At 37.4% G+C, this 20,256-nt stretch overlaps 1 protein-coding gene across 1 annotated transcript in view; it reads right to left on the reverse strand.

Annotated features, from left to right (window-relative positions):
* The window catches only part of LOC105939191 (mitotic arrest deficient 1 like 1), a 55,355-nt gene extending 40,625 nt beyond the window's left edge, over positions 1 to 14,730 (reverse strand). Inside the window, exons 1-9 of the mRNA XM_036136672.1 lie at positions 14,637 to 14,730; positions 12,564 to 12,731; positions 12,328 to 12,468; positions 11,986 to 12,165; positions 11,780 to 11,904; positions 11,590 to 11,671; positions 8,907 to 9,037; positions 8,562 to 8,676; positions 7,386 to 7,447 (exon numbers count right to left, since the gene is read on the reverse strand). Of these exons, the coding sequence (XP_035992565.1) occupies positions 7,386 to 7,447; positions 8,562 to 8,676; positions 8,907 to 9,037; positions 11,590 to 11,671; positions 11,780 to 11,904; positions 11,986 to 12,165; positions 12,328 to 12,468; positions 12,564 to 12,704 (977 nt within the window). The 5' untranslated portion in view covers positions 12,705 to 12,731; positions 14,637 to 14,730. The remainder of the gene's footprint in view (positions 1 to 7,385; positions 7,448 to 8,561; positions 8,677 to 8,906; positions 9,038 to 11,589; positions 11,672 to 11,779; positions 11,905 to 11,985; positions 12,166 to 12,327; positions 12,469 to 12,563; positions 12,732 to 14,636) is intronic.
* Positions 14,731 to 20,256: the final 5,526 nt, after the last annotated feature.

The raw sequence follows: 20,256 nt of genomic DNA on the forward strand, positions 1-20,256 counted from the left end.
AGAAGAGCAGTCAATGGATGGAAAGCTCCGGTTAGAAAATAAATTAATGACCGCAAAATGCGCGGCAGCATAATACTCCATGTTTACTTCCGCAAACACTGAGGACGCTTGCTACGTGTGACGTCATCGCGTCCTCGACTGCGCATGTGGGACACGCTTTCAGTTCACACAGGAGATCACATACAAGTTGCATATATTTGGAAATGTGAACGGACAAGCAAAAAAAAAAAAACTATTTCACAAAAAAATTGGAATTGAGCATTAAGACCTGCAGTGTGAACGTAGCCCAAGTGGCCTGGGTCGCATTTGAAAAAATCCGATCTGTGTTGTTCAGACTGAAAAGATCAGATCCAGGTCGCATTTGGGCAAAAATGGGAATTGCGTCACTTCAGGCTGCAGTGTGAACGTAGCTTTTGTCCCAGTGAGATATTTACAGAAACAGAAAGAATCGAACATAAGCAATTTCAAAGTGTGATGCCATTCCCCTTTTCTGATTCCTGTTTGATTAATGATTTTGTGATTAAAATTAGAACCCATAATATTTAGATTTTACTGTTAAATAAATGGTGAGAATAAAGTTATAGAAAGACAAAAGCTAAAGCACAATACCCTTACTAAGTGATAACAGCCAACATAGAAGTGATGTACAGATTCTTAACAAAAAAAGACGATGCTCATAAAGGCCTATTTATGCCATTCAACAAAGCATCTCCTATAAGCAAAAGGAAAAACTGAACCTCTGTTTCATGTAGGGTTGGGCAATTAGGCGATCTTAAAAGGATTTTAGAAATGTGGTTAAATGTGTGTCTCTGTTTTCAACCACTGTAAAGCACCATGTGTTACACTTGACTGTATAACAACTGCTCTATAAATAAAGCTTGATTGATTTTCAAAGCGCAGAAATCATCTTATCATCTCAGAGGCACATTTAATGCATTGTATTGATGCCTTGTAGTTCTACACTCTTGCTCAGATGCAGAATGTTTCATTTTCCTCTTTTTCCTTCAACTGAGGAAAAAAAAGAAACCTACAGCTGGGATGAAATGGTTACTAGTTCTGATAATTACCACATTAGTGGTATAGTGTTAGAATAGTTGAAAATAAATTACCATGAAAACTATATTTAGTTATTACCCTTTTTTAAGAAATTCACCAACAAACAGTTGGTCTCCGGTGTGTCGCAGCAGATGCAAATGGAAGGATATTAAAGTAAAACAGGAAAATTACACACAGCAAAGATCCCCTAGTGCTGCATGTAGCTGTACAGCGGACCTTAAAGCTACACAAAGCTTTGGAAGAGGTTTTGTCCTCACTTATGTTCAGAAGGAAACTACATGAGCATACCTCTCCTTCACCTTCTACAAGCTTCCTAGTGGCCAACGTTGAGTTAGTAAACATTTAGCCGGATGGTTTGGGTGGTTTGCCAGTATTGTAACCAAAGATCTGATTAAGCTCAGCAGAGCCGCCAAAATAACATCACAATGATTTATGTCTCCATTTATAGCGTCAGTATGACAGACCTTCACTGTAAGAGCCTTTCTCAGTTATGAAGGGCTCTGAACTTCAAATAGCATAACGCTAATTAAATCTGTTTACAGTAACCTCCATGCTCATAAAACCCAGCCGACTGAACGCTGGCTGTATTGTTGTAATTTATCCCTGACAGACAACATTCAGTACAGGAGGTGGCTTCATTGTGTTGGTGAGAGTGATGGAATTAGGAACAATATCACAACCACCACTGCTGCCAATGATGATGATATCAACATTGATGCCGAAGTTAAATAACTAATATATTTCAAACAAAATCCGTGAAGTAAAGATTTGTCTACTCTTGCAAACCAATGAGGTTGCAAGAGTGCAGGCTGCCAGAGTTATGGTGTTTTATTTTGAAATGAAAAAAGTTGTAAAAAAAAAAAAAACAGTTTGATAACGAGCGTATTCAGGTGCTAACATGTTTAGCACATAAATGTCAATTGTGTTTGACGTGAGTTGTCAGAATTGTGGAAACTGATTACAAAATGGTTAGAATAGCTTTTTAACCATTATGGTGTGTTGATTGTGTTCTTCAACAGCAATGTTTTTAAGTAGAGAAATAAAAGTGATATGTCTTATTGCTCACCCATTCGTGCTAAAGTGACATAGTTGAGTATTACAGGTATAATAATTGACATTTATTTATTATTTTAACTTTGATACACAGGCACATACAGGGAGCAAGAGAACATGGGAGAGAGTGAACTGTCTAAAACAAAAATTTGCTGTTTCAAGTACTCTTCACAATGATTCTGCTAAAAACATTGAGAAAAAAAAAAATTCTACTCCAGACACTGATAGCGAGTGAGATTATTCAATTCAATTTTATTTATATAGCGCCAATTCACAACACGTCATCTCAGGGCACTTTACAAAGTCAAATTCAATCATATCATCCAGACTGATCGATCAAAAACTTTCCTATCTGAGGAATTCAGTAGCAGCAAGAACAGAAGGTAATTTCTCAAAATGTAATTTCAAACAAATATTTCCAGCAGCCAAAGCATATATGGAGAAATCATCCCACTAATTTCAAATTTTTAAAATTGCACGTGCTTGCTAAATAGAATATCATGGTTGTGCCGTTTATAGAGTACCAGCTGGATTATAAGAAGTTGACATTAGCATGGTGTAGAAGTAGAGCAAGCACACAATATATGGAGGCCATTCAGGATTCAATTATGACTTTTGCTTTATGTCTTCCCTTCTTTCTCTGTCTAATTACTGTGAATAAAGGTCTCCAACACCACAAAAGTCTTATTTTTAAATAGCAGGACAGGGCCAGGTAAGCTAGCCTGCTTCTCATGATGGCAGCTGTGCTTCATTAAACAAAATAAATAAATAAATAAATAAATAAATAAAAAAACATCAGTGATATGCGTCATTACTTTAGTTTCTACACCAAGTATTTCCAAACTGCCAACATTGTCTTGAAACAATGGTAGTGAACTCTGAATCTATAAACCAACTGGACCGGCTAGTGGCACTGGTATCCGATATATTTGATGTTTTGGTCAATTTTACTAAGTGAAGAGGAAAAATGTCCTTCATTTTAAAAACCAACACGTCTATTATCCAGAGGTAACTAAGTAGTAACAGCCAGTGAATAATTTTTAAATAAAAACTACTCAACCAAACAAATAACTTAATGCATACTAGTTTTGTTTGCTGATGAAAATGTCAATAGAGGGGAAATAAAAGAAAATTTCAATAACCAGCTTCTTAAATATTGCCATGATCTGTGCAACAGCTTCATTATCGTGAATCATTTTCATTTTCCATTTCTATTACTTTCAATTGTCAAATACTTTTTCTATGCACAGGCAGCCAATACTTATCAAAACCTGTAACAGAAGGAAAGAAAATGACTAGTAAGAGGCGGAAAGCTGCTAGAAGGATAGAATGGGGTGTTAACGGCTTGTCTACTTTCCCACGCAGCCACATGGATTGTGTTTACTTGTCCAAAAATCAATTGTTGTCTGGCCAAAAAGCAAAATGGCTGATAAGGGGGAATTTGGATTTGAGTTGCAGGACAGAAAGTGTTCAACCAAACTGCAGTAAATAGAAAATGGCCAACAAAATGAACAAATCAATGCAAACCCACACTGCTGTACCAAAAAGACACGACCAAGAAAGGATAATTCATTGTAAAAATTAAATCCACTCTGAACAAGCAGCTATGTTTGAAAGTTAACATTAAATCTGACATTAATATTCCCAAATGGCCCGCAAAACTAAATCTGTCAACATATTACCATCAATTCTCTTTTCCACTTAAACTTGATCCATTTAAATATGGAACATCTTATAAATCCAGATTTGGCTTGACTTCTTTCATGATACTTTAACAATGTCGTAAAAAAAATAGTGTTATAGCTGTCAAGATTCAGCTCAGACAAATCCTGAAGTAGGGAGTTTTAAAAGCTCACAAGCCTACCATTTAATTCCATCCCAGCAGAAGAAGTGCACGGCAATACTAATTTTCACCCACCATTGTTCCTCAGGGTGAAATAAAGGTGAACCAATTGGTGAATAAAATACCCCGTCCTCAATTTACCAAAACAAACTTTTGACCTTAATAAAAAAAATTAATATTTCTTTCAGTGCAAAAAACAGCTTAAGAGGTTTGCTAATAGGTGGCTTTTTCCCAGTGCCTAACATTAATAGCATTTTGTTCCCTTTTCTCTTTTTTTATGATAAATTATATTTAAGCCTTAATAACCCTGTTTCAAAAAGGTTTCAAATCACACATGGATTCTAAAGCAATAAATAGAAAGGCAATTTAAACTTTCTACATGTTTAGAAATATGACAGACAGATGATCTATAGACAACTAATATTTTGTATTTTTTAGGTTAATTAGTTTCAATTTACGTGCAAGTTAAGAAAACAGTCATGTCACGTCCTACAATATATAAATACAGTGAGAAGTTAATATTCACTCATCATGGCATAAAGGTAATTGATTTTAGACAATTGTGGGGGGGGGGTTCCCGGTGAAATTCTTATTCCGCCAACAACTTTAGTGAGTTTAATAAAAAAAAAAAAAGCTGGCCACGTACATTAGGTCAGAGAATTCCTGGTGAGGCGTCATAAGCAAGGAAAAGTATATATATATATATATATATATATATATATATATATATATATATATATATATATATATATATATATATATATATATATATATATATATATATAGGCTGCACAGTGGCGCAGTGGGTAGCGCTGTTGCCTTGCAGCAAGAAGGTCCTGGGTTCAAGTACACCCCTAGGTCTTTCTGCATGGAGTTTGCATGTTCTCCCTGTGCATGTGTGGGTTCTCTCCAGGTACTCCGGCTTCCTCCAACAGTCCAAAAACATGACTGTTAGGTTAATTGGCTTCTCCAAATTGTCCTTAGGTGTGAGTGTGTGCGTGAAAGGTTTTTTGTCCTGTTTGTCTATGTGTTGCCCTGCGACAGACTGGCGACCTGTCCAGGGTGTACCCTGCCTCTCGCCCGGTGAACGCTGGAGATAGGCACCAGCAACCCCATGAGGGATTAAGCGGTTTAGAAAATGGATGGATGGATGGATGGATATCTATATATATATATCTATATATCTATATATATATATATATATATCTATATCTATATATATATATATATCTATATCTATATCTATATATATCTATATCTATATATATATATATATATATATATATATATATATATATATATATATAGAGAGAGAGAGATAGATCTAGCTATCTATCTATCTATATATATATGTATATATATATATATATATATAGATAGATAGATAGATATATCTATATCTATATAGATATAGATATATCTATCTATCTATCTATCTATCTATCTATCTATCTATCTATCTATCTATCTATCTATATATATTATATATATATATATATATATATATATATATATATATATATATATATATATATATATATATATATATATATATATATATATATATCCACACACACACACACACACACACATTAAAGTATTTGATACCATTTCAATACCACAGAAACACCTTTTTAAGGCACAGATTATTTCTAATTAAAGGAGCTATAAGTAATACTGACAAACAACTAGTGGTTCAAATCAGCACAACAGCTTGCCAATCACAACAATCTAATGTACTGTTTTTAAACGGTGTGTTACTGTTGTGAATTTTTACTTCCACAGGTTAGGTATGTGATGTTGTATTAAGTTTTATTTCTGGTCCACTTCTCTTACTGGCTTCCATGTATGCAGGCTGCTGCTCTTTTGCAAAGATAAAATACCAAATGGTGCGCTCTATGTTGGGAACTGTGGAAAATTTAATTTGATTGGCTATGGAACCAGGAAGTAAACAAGAGCTACACTCTGAAACTAAGTAGCTCCGGACCGTACCTCAAAAAGAGGAGGACTATCTCCAAATGGCTCGACTATACACCTTATACATGACCACAATTATAACCAAGTTTGAAAACACATCAAAATAGGTTTTAGAATGGATAAAGCAGGTTAACAAGAAACCTCACCTACAATCCTGTTGGAATCTTTTTAAAAGCCACACTCATGATAGGAAAAATCATTTAATTGAACAGTACTAATTCTGCCATAACGACTGGTTAAATATCCACCAGAATCATGGCAATAGGTTTCTGATAACATTAAAAGACATATAGCCTAAGGTGCACCTTGCTAAGGGAAATGAAACCAAATAATAGAGGGACTCTATATATATATAGGCTTGTATGTATAAACCTGTGTCAATGTGGATCAGAGAAAATTTTAATTTATGCAATCAATTGTTGTTTTGGAAAATTATTGCAGCGGCATGTAAAAAAGAACCTAAAAAAAAATAATAATACGTGATTCCAATAAATAAGTGTTCCTAATGACAGCCCTACTTAAAATGTGTATGTAAACAGCCTGACTAGAACTGTATACAAGAATCAAGAAGCTTTATTGTAAAGTTTTTTTTTATAAAAGAACTTGATTGCACTGACCAACCACATCATTCCCTGAGGGGCCAAAGTGTGCATATAGTCTTTAGCATACAGGGTCGAGAATAAAACCTTGGAGATAGTGTCGACTTTGCAACACCATACAAATGCACTAAAGTGAACTAATCTACCTAGTTTATTTATTATAAAGCAGAATCAACAGGCGGAGAAGAAAATGCTGCTGAACTGAACGTGAGTGAAACAGCACATTGTGCTGAGTAACAAGCCTTGTGTGCAGTCTCATCGTATCAAACCTTCCTCATATTAGATACACCACCAGGTTGGCCTGGCTGGGGCAAAGCCAGCTGCAAAAACACATGGGAGAGCAGATGCTTTCTGCCAGAGCAAATGAAACACGAGGTCTCCAATTTGACTGGTGCCCAGGGTGGAAAGCTTTCACTTTGCTTTGTGCTTCATCATGTGTTGGCACCTTCCATTTTTCTTTTCGCCCAAAAAGAATGTGTAACGCCTGTTTTTACACACCTGCCCGTGGACAAATGGTGTAAAGCAAAATGGATATATTGTGTGTTTTCCACAGTTAATCCTAGAGAAAATGGTTTATCTGTAACACTGTGTGAATGCATACAAGTGATACACAGGCCTTCAGTGCACGTAACCTGTCAGAACTGCTCACATGGAAGCCTCCATCTGTTCTCCTTAACAAGTAGGCAAAAACAAAAAAAAACAATATGCTGATAGAATGAACCCCTGATGATCAGACACATTTATTTAGTATGACTAAAGCGCCACCTACTGGTGATAGTTTGTATTTCACTGCAAACCCGTTGACAATATGTTAAAAAAAATAATCCATTGATTGACACAATCATACAATGACTGACCTTATGTTGAGTCCTGTAGACTGGCCAATGTTTTCCCAGGCCTGGAGCTTCTCAGCCACCCTCTACAAGTGATCAAACATAATATATATATAGTTAAAGCCTAACTATTGTCAGTACAGAGATAAACAACAATGTCAATGTATACAGGTATACAAAAAAAATTAGGAACCCTAGCTTAAGGGATTTCTGTTTGGGAACTGTTTGAAATGTAAATAAACCAGAGTATAGCTAATCATTTACATATCAAGTATCTTCCAATAATAACTAAATCTGAATCCACATTAACCATGATTGACCTTTGTATCATGATCCTCTTAACGTCACAGTTATCCCTGTTGCTTGGGCACCTTTTGTCCTGTTATTTTTTCTTCTGCTCAACTTTCCACTAATCTTTGATACAGCAGCCTGTTTCACCTCTTAGTCTAATCTGTAGCAATGGCCTTTTGTGACATGCACTCCTCTTGGAGGGGTTGGACAACAATCAATTCAGCAGTCTTTTCTATAATTACATAAGCCACAGAGATGAAAAAAAAAAAATCTGTATAAACATCTATTTATCTGTGTTATACAATCTTCTAATGTTCTAATAGTGAATTTTTCAAGTTTTCAGGCCATAATTATCAAATATAATTAAAATAATGAGTAGAAAGATATCACTCTGCATATAGTCAATCTATAGAATACATGCATTTCACTTCTTGAACTGAAATGCTACAATAAATTGACCTTTAAATGATATTTTAATTCATTGAGATGTACGTATATTACATTCTTGCTGACTTCATGTCTCTTTGGTGTAGGTTCTTAATCATCAATCAAGACTGAACCAATGTTTATGTATGTTAATCAAGATTAAAAATATTTCTTTAGAACTGCCTTCGACTGTTCTAGTTAAACTGTTTTACTGAAACATCATTAGTTCAACTTTGTAGTCCAACTGGTTTTAATGTTTGCTTTTAGTTTTTTTATTCTCCCATGTCTATTTTGTTTCTGCATTTTATTCCTACTTGCTTTTATTCTGTTTTATTTTCATATATTTTAATCATGTAAAGCACTTTGCATTGTCTCTGTACTGAAATGTGCTATACAAATAAATTTGCCTTGCCTATGTTACATCCCTTGTATTGACATAAATCTGTGTAGGCAACTCTGACAACAGACAAGCAGGTAGATTACCTCTTTCTCCAGTTCTATATTGATCAGCTCTTCTTTGTTTTTCTCCATTCTCTCGAGCTTCTTCCTCAGTCCTTCCGCTTCTTCTTTCAACAGGCTGCAATTCTCTCTACTTTCCCTGTTTAAAGGAGAGTCACCAACTCAAAACATTTCATCAAACACAAGAAAACCTTTTTTAATCTATTATCTAAATGTGTTGATTTATTCTTGGTTCATTTTTCATGAGGCTGTATTGACTTAACATACTGCAGATGACAGCAAATATATGTTTGCAAATGGTGTAAAGTTTAGAAAATTGCAAGAAACCACGAGCACATAGAGCGCACAGAAAAGACTGAAGAAACTGACCTGAGAAAAGCATTGTCTTCCCTGAGACGCTTAAGCTCCTTTTCCAAATCTGGAAGTCTTGCCACCTCGGACTTAACACTCTTCACAATAGCGATATCTTGTTCCTGGAGGGCGAGACGTCTCTCCAGCTCCTGCAAATTCAGACACAAAGTACGGCAATCAAAACAAAGCTAAACTACCATATTTTTCGGACCATAAGGGACACTAAATATTCTTCCCAAGTGTGTTATACGACTCCGCCTCTTTGGTACACAGCTCTCTATCTGTCTCCGTCAGGACAGAATAGTTCGACTACACTGCCCTGTTGCTAATATGAGGCCAAAGTAAACTTAACTTTTATATTGAATTAACTTACTGCGTTTATTGTTGCTAGCGCGTACTCTGAGTGCAGGCTGCCTAAAGGCTCCCACATATTTGGGCGTATCTGTATACATACTGTGAGCCTGGTGGACTCCACACTGACTCTCTGTGGACATTTTACCCTTCATAGTCGAGTGTACTGTTGCCTACATTCCTTGTGGGAAATTCCTACAATTCCCACACTTTCTGCCAGTGGAACGAACAGCGGAATGGATGGTAAAATGTGCGATTAGCTAGCTGAGCACCTAGAGCCGTTTCTTTTCCAGCAGGCTCCCACCTGTCAGTGAGAACATAGAGGGACTGTGATGCCGTCCTTCCTTGAAACTGCCTGCTTGGAGCAACTCAAGTGTATCAAGCTCCGTGTCACATATAAAACAGTTTGATGTAAAGACTTCTTGCCTCGAAGACGTTTATAGTCTGACACGTACCTGTACATGTGGAGTCTGCCTTTAGTGCACCTTGAGTATGCGCAGACCTCCGTGGAGTAAACTACACCCGAATATGTGCGGGCCTTTACATGAATGCCCTTCTAGTTTCGACATTACAGTCAGGCAGTCTTGTAGACAGCTAAGGGAGCCGATCCCTTTTATTTTTATTTCATTTTATTTTCTTTATTTCATTGTGTTTTTATTTTTTTGTCTGCACCAAGTCAAATTCCTTGTAAGTGCAAACCTACTTGACGATTAAACTTGATTGTGATTCTGATCAGGTAGTGACACAGTGTACCATAATGATCCAAGTCATACTTACACATTTTAAACAGATTTTTGTGTGCATTGTACCACATAAAAAAAAAAAAATAAATAAATAAATAAAATCGTTCAGTAAGCATAGCGGTAAACATATATAAAGGCGCACCGGATTATAAGGCGTACCATACATTTTTTAGAAGATTTCAGGATTTTAAGTGCGCCATATAGTCCAAAAAGATGGTATTCCATTGAGCACACTTTAAATATGTCTTCATGCATTTGCTATTACAATCAAGTCTGAAAACGGGATTAAACAGCAAAAAGAAAGCAAGAATATTAAATGGGTCTCTTACTTTCCTTTACCTGCTACCTAGAGTTACATTGTACAAAGAGGCGAGTATATGGAGAAAAAAAAGATTCAAGATTTTCTGTTTAGCTGACTTGATTTCCTCAGCTCCTTGTTTGTAAGGATGATGAAAAAGACAATGGCAACAACTCTTTACATCTTTTTTTTTTATCCAGTAGATTCCAAGTACTCCATAAAACTCACAATGTCAATCATAAATATAGTGTTATTTATTATAATCGTCATCATCTTCAGGAATCATTACTTCACCAGCAGAAGTTTGTGGAATGCTTCTTTTAGGATGATTGTGGAAAAGCTCTCATACATTGCAAAGGTATAAGCAATGTTTGAACCTTAATATGTTTGTATTGTTACCAACAGTAGTACGTAGGTCTGGCTGATGAATCGATTTAATCGAATTTACAATTTTTTAAGATTTAATTTTTGAAGAAAAATAAATAAATAAAATAATAAAATTGGACTTTATTCTGCCAACGCACTCATTTGGCTTCCATGAGGAGAATAGCATGCAATGCTGAATATATATTTAGGAAAATATATTGTCAAAAATATTGTAAAGAGGATACCTTTTTTTAACCATAGAACGAAGCACTTTAATTTACCCAAGTGAAGCTTGTTCTTAGTTCATTGTGTAATATCACAAGGAGCAAACATTTAGTTATATTTTCGTTGTTTACAACAGCAGGGCTGCCATCTTGTTTAACAAACATGTTTCACAGCTTGTATTTAGCTGCACTTTGAATTCAGGACAACTCCCAGACAAAATGCTTGAAATTTTAAAATTATTTCTCTAATTTTGTTTTGTTAAAAAAAAAAAAAAAAGTAGGGAACAAACAAAAATAAATTAATCAGATTTGGTACAAAAACATTTTTTTTTAAATTGAAGCTTTTATTTTTAAGCCATGTTTCCCTGCCCTAGTAGCACCTTAATTGTGAAATGGAAAGGCAATGATAGATGTCTTCCCACTTTTCTGTATTTATCCTTCATCCTCCAACAATTTGACTTTAGAAATCAACTAATCTCTATAATGGGGCTCGTCTGTGAGTAATTTCATCTCAGTAGGTAAATACAGCTGCTCTGGGAGCAACAGAGGTTTGTTGCTGCAAAGGGAGCATAATACAAAGTAATGACTCAGGGAGACACAAATGTAAGCCACATTTTTCCAAATGTTATTTAGAAAAGATTTTGCAAACCATGTACGGTATTGTAAAGTTAATGAGACAAATGTAACAACAATGTAAACTGTGTGTGACTGCAACATACCTTAATCTTGATTACGTGCTCTGAACAAGCAGCTTTGGCCGCTTGGAGACTTTGGCAAAGTTGAGTAGCTTCTTGGTACTTTCTGATGGGACGAAAAAGAAGAAGAAGAAGAAGAAAAAAAAACAGAATTATACGTTATTAGCACTTCGTTCCATTTAAAGGAGCAAGACGTCTAAGAGCATCTCTGCACCTGCGCTGTAAATCCAGCTGTTCTTGTAGCTCCTGATTTTCCAGAGTTTGGACAGAAATTGCTGCGTCTTGGTTCTGAATCTTCTGCCTCAAGTCTCTAATTTCATCTTTCAAAGAACTGATGGCCTGAATATGGATGAACAAGGTGGGCAATTAGAAAATGAGAAAAGAAACCAAAAACCATGAATTTGTGAACATGTGTGAGACCTGGCTGGCTGTTGACAGTTTAGCATCTCGCTCATTCAGCTTCTTGTTCAGGCCCTCAAGGTTCCTCTGGAGAGCACGGTTTGCCTCAAGCTGCTCAGACAAGTTATTTGTTGCTTCTTTCTCTCTCTCCTCCAACTTCTTCATTCGCTCCAACAGGTCCTGGTTGCGGTCCACTTCATGCTGCAATAACAAAAAATAAGTAAGTAAAAACAAAGTACTTCTTACGATGAAGTGCATGAAGGGTTGGCAGGCAAAAATAAAACTGGCACTAAATCCTATTTGAATAGGATCAAATTAAGCCGTTTTTTATGAGTACATATAAACACTAAAATTGTTTTGTACCTCCAAATCTCGCGCACTGTCAGAAGCTGCCTTCTCGAGTTCAAAACGAGCTCGTTTGTGACTCAGCTCCATCTGTTGCTTCTCCTGGTCCAGCTGCAGGTAGCGATGCTGAGAGTGAACCCTCTCTGTCGCTTCCAAAATCTAAAAGAGCGATCAAAGCAGTCAAACTATTTAGTGTCTGAATAGTGGTTCTGATGAGCTTAGAAGATACATGCAGATTCTTTTTTTTTTTGTACCTCAAAGCTGCGTTTGTAGTGAGACTGCAGGTTCCCGATTCCCAGCTGTTCGGATGGACGCTGAGGATGTTCAGGGCGACTGATGAAGGTATTGAGAGACTTCAAGGTTTTAAAGATGGTGGTGTCATCTTCGAGATCCATTTTAAGGGTCTCTGGTGGTGTAGTGCACTAATTAGAGAAAAAGTAACGAGTAAGACCACAGAGAAAGTCCTCCTTATACTGAGTTTATCAGAAACACAAAAAAAACTGACAAAAGATTATTAAAGTGAGACTTCTAAAAATTATAACCACCATTATTTGGTTAATATCAAAATAACAATCATTTAAAAATATATTTAGAGTAAAATATAGATTTACTAGGAACAAAGTGTGCAAACATACATGCAGAGCAAAACGTTGCCATTTCTTTTCTTTATTCCCTAGCATGTTTGGGGAATAGCGGCGTTTTTGTTAATGTTTGAAACTGAAATCCAGACACAAATTCAAGTACACAGCTGTAAACGACAGTCATATCCCCAAAATGCACATAATTCATTGCTTTACTTGATAAATGTCATTTCATTTTCATTACAAGTGCATCAACTAATCAAACTTGGTCAGAATCAAGCAACGTGATTGACATTCACATTGTTTCCTATTGAAGTCCAAAGCATAGAGCTCTATTTTCAGTCTACAAATACAACAACATGCACTTTGATGCACTGTTTTTGAGTCTAATAAACATCAAAAGTAAGGGGTGTATTACTCTTAAAAAAAAAAAAAAAAAAAAAAAAAAAGGTTTTCTAGTCAAGGATAAAGTGACGACAGCCAGCTCCAATTGTTAGAGTTACCCTTGAAATAAGTTACACGAGACACTTCTTTAAACCATCTATCAGTCTGTGAGAGCAGTCCATTCCTCAGTTTATTGCCCTTTCAAGTGACCTCACAGCATCTCAATGAGATCCAGGCTGCGGCTAGGACTTTCCACCATCTGATGCACTGTATCAGACATTTTCACGTAAATCCTATGAGGGTGACCCTGTCCAGGTTCTGTTGTAGCAGAGTATCCCCAAACCATGACTCAAACATACTTTAATGATCCCAGGGGGAAATTGCTTTTGTTACATGCTCCAGAATACACACATTGTTTGTGTTTTTATATATATATATATATATATATATATATATATATATATATATATATATATATATATACACACACACACACACACAATATTCCACACAAGGTATTTACATATCACAATAGTCATATCACATGACAGCTCCATGTCTGTGCTTGGCACCTGGTATTAGGTTGATTTAATGCAGCATTTAATGCACTTGGTTTATGGCAAACATTTCCTCTGTTCTGGGGTCTGAGTCTAAAGCTACTTTAAACAGCTATGTAAACAGAAGCAGGAAATTGTTGTTGGATAAACAACAGATAGGTAATGGAAAATACACTTGTTGCAGCTTCAGTATAATTATGAATATTAAGAGTTCTTAAGAACTCAGATAAACTTAACATGTCGGACTTGTTACACATAAGCTCAACAAATAAGGAACAGGATCGTGTTCTTAAAGGCATTCATCAGCACTATAGGCAGTGGGTCAAGATACAAAGAGAAAATAGCAATATGTATGTAAACATGCTGGCCTGTGTTTAGACTTCCAGCTATTTATTGGAGAGCAACAAAGCATAAACAAAAGAAAAATATCAAATCAACATTCAAATGAAAGGGGGGGGGGGGGGGAAATCACACAAATTACTTTGTGGTTCTCCCTTTTAGCACAAATTATTCACACATTCAACTGCCATTAGCTTATTTCTTCAACCAATTAGAAGAAGAATATAAAAACACATTTAGGAGCTAACACGTAGCTGTTAGCTAAGTTCTCAGATTTGCCAGTTATGCTGTTTCTGCTGCGTACCCTTGCTAAAAATTGTTGTTTAACTGTTGTTTTTGTTCATGGACGACAACACGATAGACACGAGTTGCAGTTTAAACTGACCACAAGCTCCATTAAGCAGCTATCAACAGCACTGTAGTGGTGTAAAACAACGACTATCGTCTGGAGGTTATAACACATTACCTTGAGAGTGCGGTTCGTAAACAGGAGCTGGTTACGCTGTAGATAAACTTATCTCTCCCTCCTGCTAGCTCCGTTAGCTGACACCGGCTAGCTGGATATCTATGGCTGTAGCTGCCAGGCTCAGAACGAAATCCCTCCAGTTTGACTCGAATGAAATGCGCATTATCTCGCGAGATTTTAAACGGTATTACTTAAACCGCAGTTTCTGTAATATTTTGCCATCCTTTCACAAAATGGAATACATAATTGGAATAAAATATATTTAAAAAAAATTCTAATTTAAAAACTGATTGCTTTTTTTGGGGGGGGGGTGTTTTTTTTTTTTTACAACAGCTTCGACATAGCGGAACTAATGTCGATATCATTGTCTTAAAAACATTTCAAACATGTTACAACAGAGAACAGAAAAATAATGTCCTAACAAAATACGCTGCAGGAAAACAAAGAAAAGTGTTTTATTTTCTTTGCACGAGCCAAGAATCAGACACATGTAATTGCTTATGATGTCCGTTAGATGGCAGCAATGCTATATGTATTATTTTCTTTACATTCAGGTAAAGCTACACAGTGATAAAGCCTCTTTATGACTCGCCAGAACCTCCATTTATAGCATTTTAGGGTATATTTTCCATATATGGCATATGTACAATATCATCAGCGAATCTGAACTGAATTTTAGATTCAAGAGCTTCCAAATCATGTTTTATTCAGTCACTGCAGGCTCCTACCAATTACGCAATAAACCTGCTGACCAGCTCCTTTGTTAGGTACACCTGTTAATTTGCTTGTTAACAGAAATAGTACCTCAGCAAATCACATGGCATTTCATTACTTTTCTGTGTAAAAGTATGCCACATAATGATCTGACTTCTCAAGCCCCCCGCTCAGTCATGGCAGATAGTCGTTCACATGGAACCTGGTTCTGCTTGAGCTTTCTTCCTGTTACAGTGGAGTCAATGACATAGGGCAAGCAACCGTCCACTCTCGCTACATGCTGATCCTGGAGGAGGGACTGCAGTGAGTCAATGACTGGATGCAATCCAAGTGCCCCGAGAAGATGATGTGTTGTGAAGTGGCGTTACAAAAACGAACTTGAACTGAGCTACTGCAGTGAAAGCTGAATATTTTTGAGGCTTTTAAAAAAATGTTACCTGTATTGCCGATGTATCCATAAATCTCTATGCACAAAAAATAACTAGGACCCAGCACTAAGTTTTAGGTAAAGATGCTAATTCACTCTTTAACCTTAAAGTTCATACAGGAGCACAGAAAAGTTACTTGAACTTGTCTTCTTTCTCAATGAATGCTAGAAAAAACCATGACCTCCCAAATCATCTTAGTGGTCATGACAACATAATATAATGGCTGCCAAAAATATCTACCATACTAACACCTGCTCAAAAATAATGAATATCAAAGGGTTTCTGAATCATTTAATGAACTTTCTGAGATGCATTCATGTCTGAAAATACACCTGGAGAACATAAAGCAATAGCTCGAGCTGCCGCAGAGAGTTGATTTTGTTTTTAGTGTTTTTGCGAAAGAGTGTGAATCCGTCTGAAAAGGTCAAACGGAAGACGTTACTTCCAGAGTCAAAAATAGCTGACTTTTTATCGGTCACCATCTCTTTTCTTTCCCCCTCGTCCTTTTCTCCCTCAAGAGAATTCTGCCCAACTGTGTCCACTCCCACATCTTGTTCCTTTCCCTCGGGCCAGAAATCTCGCACACTCAGTGGCTGTTAACACGTTTCTTCTTTGCCTCACAGTCTGTTTGTATGCCGCTGCCCCCTTGCCCCCACCACCACCACTTCTTACCTCTCAAAGGGATGGCATTGATCTTGGAAAGATGAGATATATATACCCATAAAGATGAGTTCAGAGGTCGACATATTCACATGAAGCTGTAAATCAGTGCTCTTGTTTTGCAGCTGTCAAAAGCTAGTAACTAGTGTTTTACATTTAGAGATATACACTTATGAGGATGTAAATTATGACAAACAACATAGTCCTCAGACTAGGGTACTGGCAAACCCAAGAGTTGGTTAAAAAGCTACCAGAGTTCTGAACGTTATGGAGCTGTATATATGCCTCTTCATTATAACTTGGATGAGTGTCTGGACTGACATGTGTGAAATGACCGACTGGGGTTCAGACCAAAATTCTCAAGGTTAAAAGGGGACCGGGGAGTGTTTTCCAACTATCAAAGGAATAACACTTCCTTTGAAAGCCTTCTCTAGGGCGGAAAGGACAAATCTTCAACTGACAACAATTGTCAAACCTTGAACTCATGAGGAGCAATGTAGCTGTTGCTTTGACCGTGGGATAGCAGACCAGGGGCCTTATTTATAAAACATTGATTGCGTAGAATCAATACTAAAAGTGTACCTACCCAAAAAAAATTAAATGACAAAGGCATACGGCAAAAGAAATACAGATTTGCAAAACCGTGGGCACGCAAAACAAAGCGTAATTTCCCTTTATAGATCACAGCTGTTCTTGAACGTTTGTGCTGCAGGTTCCGCATCATGTTCTGCCCTATACACGTCCAAATTCAACCATAAATGGTCGATGCTAAGCACCTGATCAATGTTAACGTGCGTTTAAATGAGTCAGGTGGTAATTTTTACATTGTGGTTAACAAAGGCAACTATGGAGAAAAAGCAAAAAAATAAATAAAACTGAAAAAAATTCACAGCGAGGAATTTATTAAATGTGTTAATCAGAGGTACAAGCCCATATGATGTTCACATTAATAAAACATGTTAAAAAGTAAACTTGAATGCTGTTTTAATTGTTAGATGACAGCCTCACGGAGCGATGGTCCATGTTGAGATTTCTCTTTTCTTGGTGGATGACACATATCCATAACTAGACCCTAGCCAGATTGATTTCGCTCCGCCTAGCTTCACTCACATCCATCTGGGACCTCTCCCATAGAGAGTGATTTCTCCAACCAATTTTAATGTCTAGCCAATCAGGACGCAGGGCTGGAGTTTCATAGATGTGACCTAGTGGAGAAGCGACCGTGACGTGAGACTGTTTTGATAGCAATGGCGGCTCATCGAGGAAGCAAGCGTTAACATTGATGCTGCTATTTCTTCCGTGTTGTCCAATCTACCTAATAATCTACCTAATATTGTTTAATTAAAAGAACATCAGAGAACGGCTCTGAAGGCTTTTGTTGGTAGAAACCATGTTTTCGCCCTTCTCCCGACCGGATTTGGCAAGTTTTGTTTGCTGGTCCGCGTCCGCGTCTGCTGCCCCGGAGCGGTTAGCGGTTAGCGGTTAGCGTGAACCATATTAGGAGGCCTTTAGTCCTCAACGTGGTCGGCCCGGGATCAACTCCGACCCGCAGCGCTTTGCCGCCTGTCTTCCTCCCTCTTCCTGTCAGCTCACTGTCAATAAAACGTGTGCCACTAGAGCCGCAAACACATTTAAAAAAAGTTTTGTTTTTTCCTGCGTCGCTCTCATCAGCGTCACGGGTTAGCTTCGGTGTGAGTGGTTGAAATAGCACGTCGATAAAGATGACAGACAAGTGGCTTATCCAATCATATGCAAGGATTTTTGATAAGGCCCAGCCTTCAAAAAAGGCAATTCTTATGGAGAGGTCCCAGATGGATGTAAGTGGATCTAGGCGGAGCGAAATACATATGGCTAGAGTCAGGTAAACATATCCATGGTGTTGTGGTAAAATCGCTCCAGGATTCACTTCGACCGAGCCAGGACCTAGGTTTTGAGGCGGACCCTAGCTCAATTTTTTTTAGTCCATGTCAGTTTGATTGCGCGTTCATACCTCCCCAAACAAACCAAACTTTCTGAGCAAATGAACCAGAGTCTGATTAAAGCGGACTAAACAGGGCTGCGGTGAACGCACCATGGTCCCTCATGTTAGTTCTAGATCTGTCTCAGGGTCTTCTACCAAAGGTAACTTTACCACCTTGTAAAGGAGGCACCCAGTTGACAATCACCTCACCCGAATGCTTTTGATGGCTATCCCTTTATCACAGACTGACTTCATGGACATGATCTTAAAATGCAGTTGTGGAGAGAAAAATCTAATTTCCCGCCTCCTGGGAGTAAGTCACCCTTAAACAGGGGAGTTCAAGAACCATAGTGTTACATTCAGTAGTGATGGAGCTGAAGATGGATAGACATATCAAAACTTTCATCTAATGAGTGCTTTGCACCACTCTCATGAATAATCAGTTGACGGAAAAGTACGGATTATGACTGAAAGAACTGGATCCCAGAAAAAAAGTGGCTGAAACAAGTTTCTTCTTGGGTGCCTTGGCCTTTCCGCAGTCAGGGTGACAGAGAGGGAGGAGATCTGTCCTCTGGGGGGAGCTTGGAGGTGAGCCTCAGTTTCTCGACACTAAAATAAGTCAGTTAAGTCATGTTTCAGGTAAATATTTCATGTTATTAAAATAAAACTTAAAATTTGGATAAAGTTAAGAGATCAGTTTGATGGCTAATGATGGCTCTCAACACTAGTCAAACACATAGTTTGTAACATGGGTAGTTTCATGATGTGGAGGAGTTTTCTTTATTTGGTTTCCCAGATTATTCCTGTCTTCTTTGTATATTTGGATCGTCTTGTATCTTCTGTTAGTCCATTTCTATAACCATTCATGTTATTAGGCTTTCTCCTGCTGTCTCCCACGCACTGCCTCCTTGCAATCCAGCTCATCCAGTTCACTTGTGTCTGCTCGTTATCCCTCATGCCACTCGCCTGTTTTTCCCCATTATTCAAGCTCCTGTTAGTTCTTGTTTCTTTGCTGAGTTGTCGGTCCTTATTCATGCCTCGGCTGCACAAGTGTTTGGGTTGGCCCTGTTGGATGTCTCATGTCTCCTTTCCCTGCTCTGTAAGTTTTGCTTTTTGTTTCATTAAATATTTCAGCTCACTGTGCTACCTGTCAGTCTAAGCTTTGGTCCAGCGACAGTTTTTAAGATCATGACAGGTAGAGTTAAATGTAATGTTTAAACATAAAAGGACATAGTTAAAAAAGGGGATTTGTGATGGTCGGAGAAAAAAAAAAGGAGAAAGATTGCAGGGAAAAAAAGCAGAAAGGAGAAAACTACATTAGTGATCAAATGAGGCAAAGAATCAATTGTGCAGTGATCTTATACTCTTCTAATGAAGGATGTCAGAGTCGATAGCTAATTCAGATTTTCTGTCCTCCCAGGCCTCGGGGAATACTTTAACAATATTAGTTTGTGGCCGTGCACGCTGACACGCACTGCAGCACACACGATGAAAGTGAGCAAAAAACCTAAAGCAAAGCAGTCCGTGATGTATGGAGAGGCAGGCAGCAAAGAGGAGACGGAACATAAATCGTACTGATAAATGAATTAAAGAAGCAACAACTTCAGTAGGAGAAAAACGAGAAACATATGACATATAAACGGGAAAAAAAATGTTGAACTCTAAAAGGTAAAGGACAGAAAAACACAACATGCACCTCCACAGGCATTTGAGAACCATTCATTCTGTGTAACATCTGACACCTTGAAAAATAATGCAAGATATATTTAGAATGTTTGACCAAATATAGATATAGTTTGTTGGGTCGCAGCTCATCCCAGCAGCTACTAATTATATCAATGACAACTGCTTCATTACA

Source organism: Fundulus heteroclitus, chromosome 5, assembly GCF_011125445.2.
Source record: "Fundulus heteroclitus isolate FHET01 chromosome 5, MU-UCD_Fhet_4.1, whole genome shotgun sequence".
Taxonomy (NCBI): Eukaryota; Metazoa; Chordata; class Actinopteri; order Cyprinodontiformes; family Fundulidae; genus Fundulus; species Fundulus heteroclitus.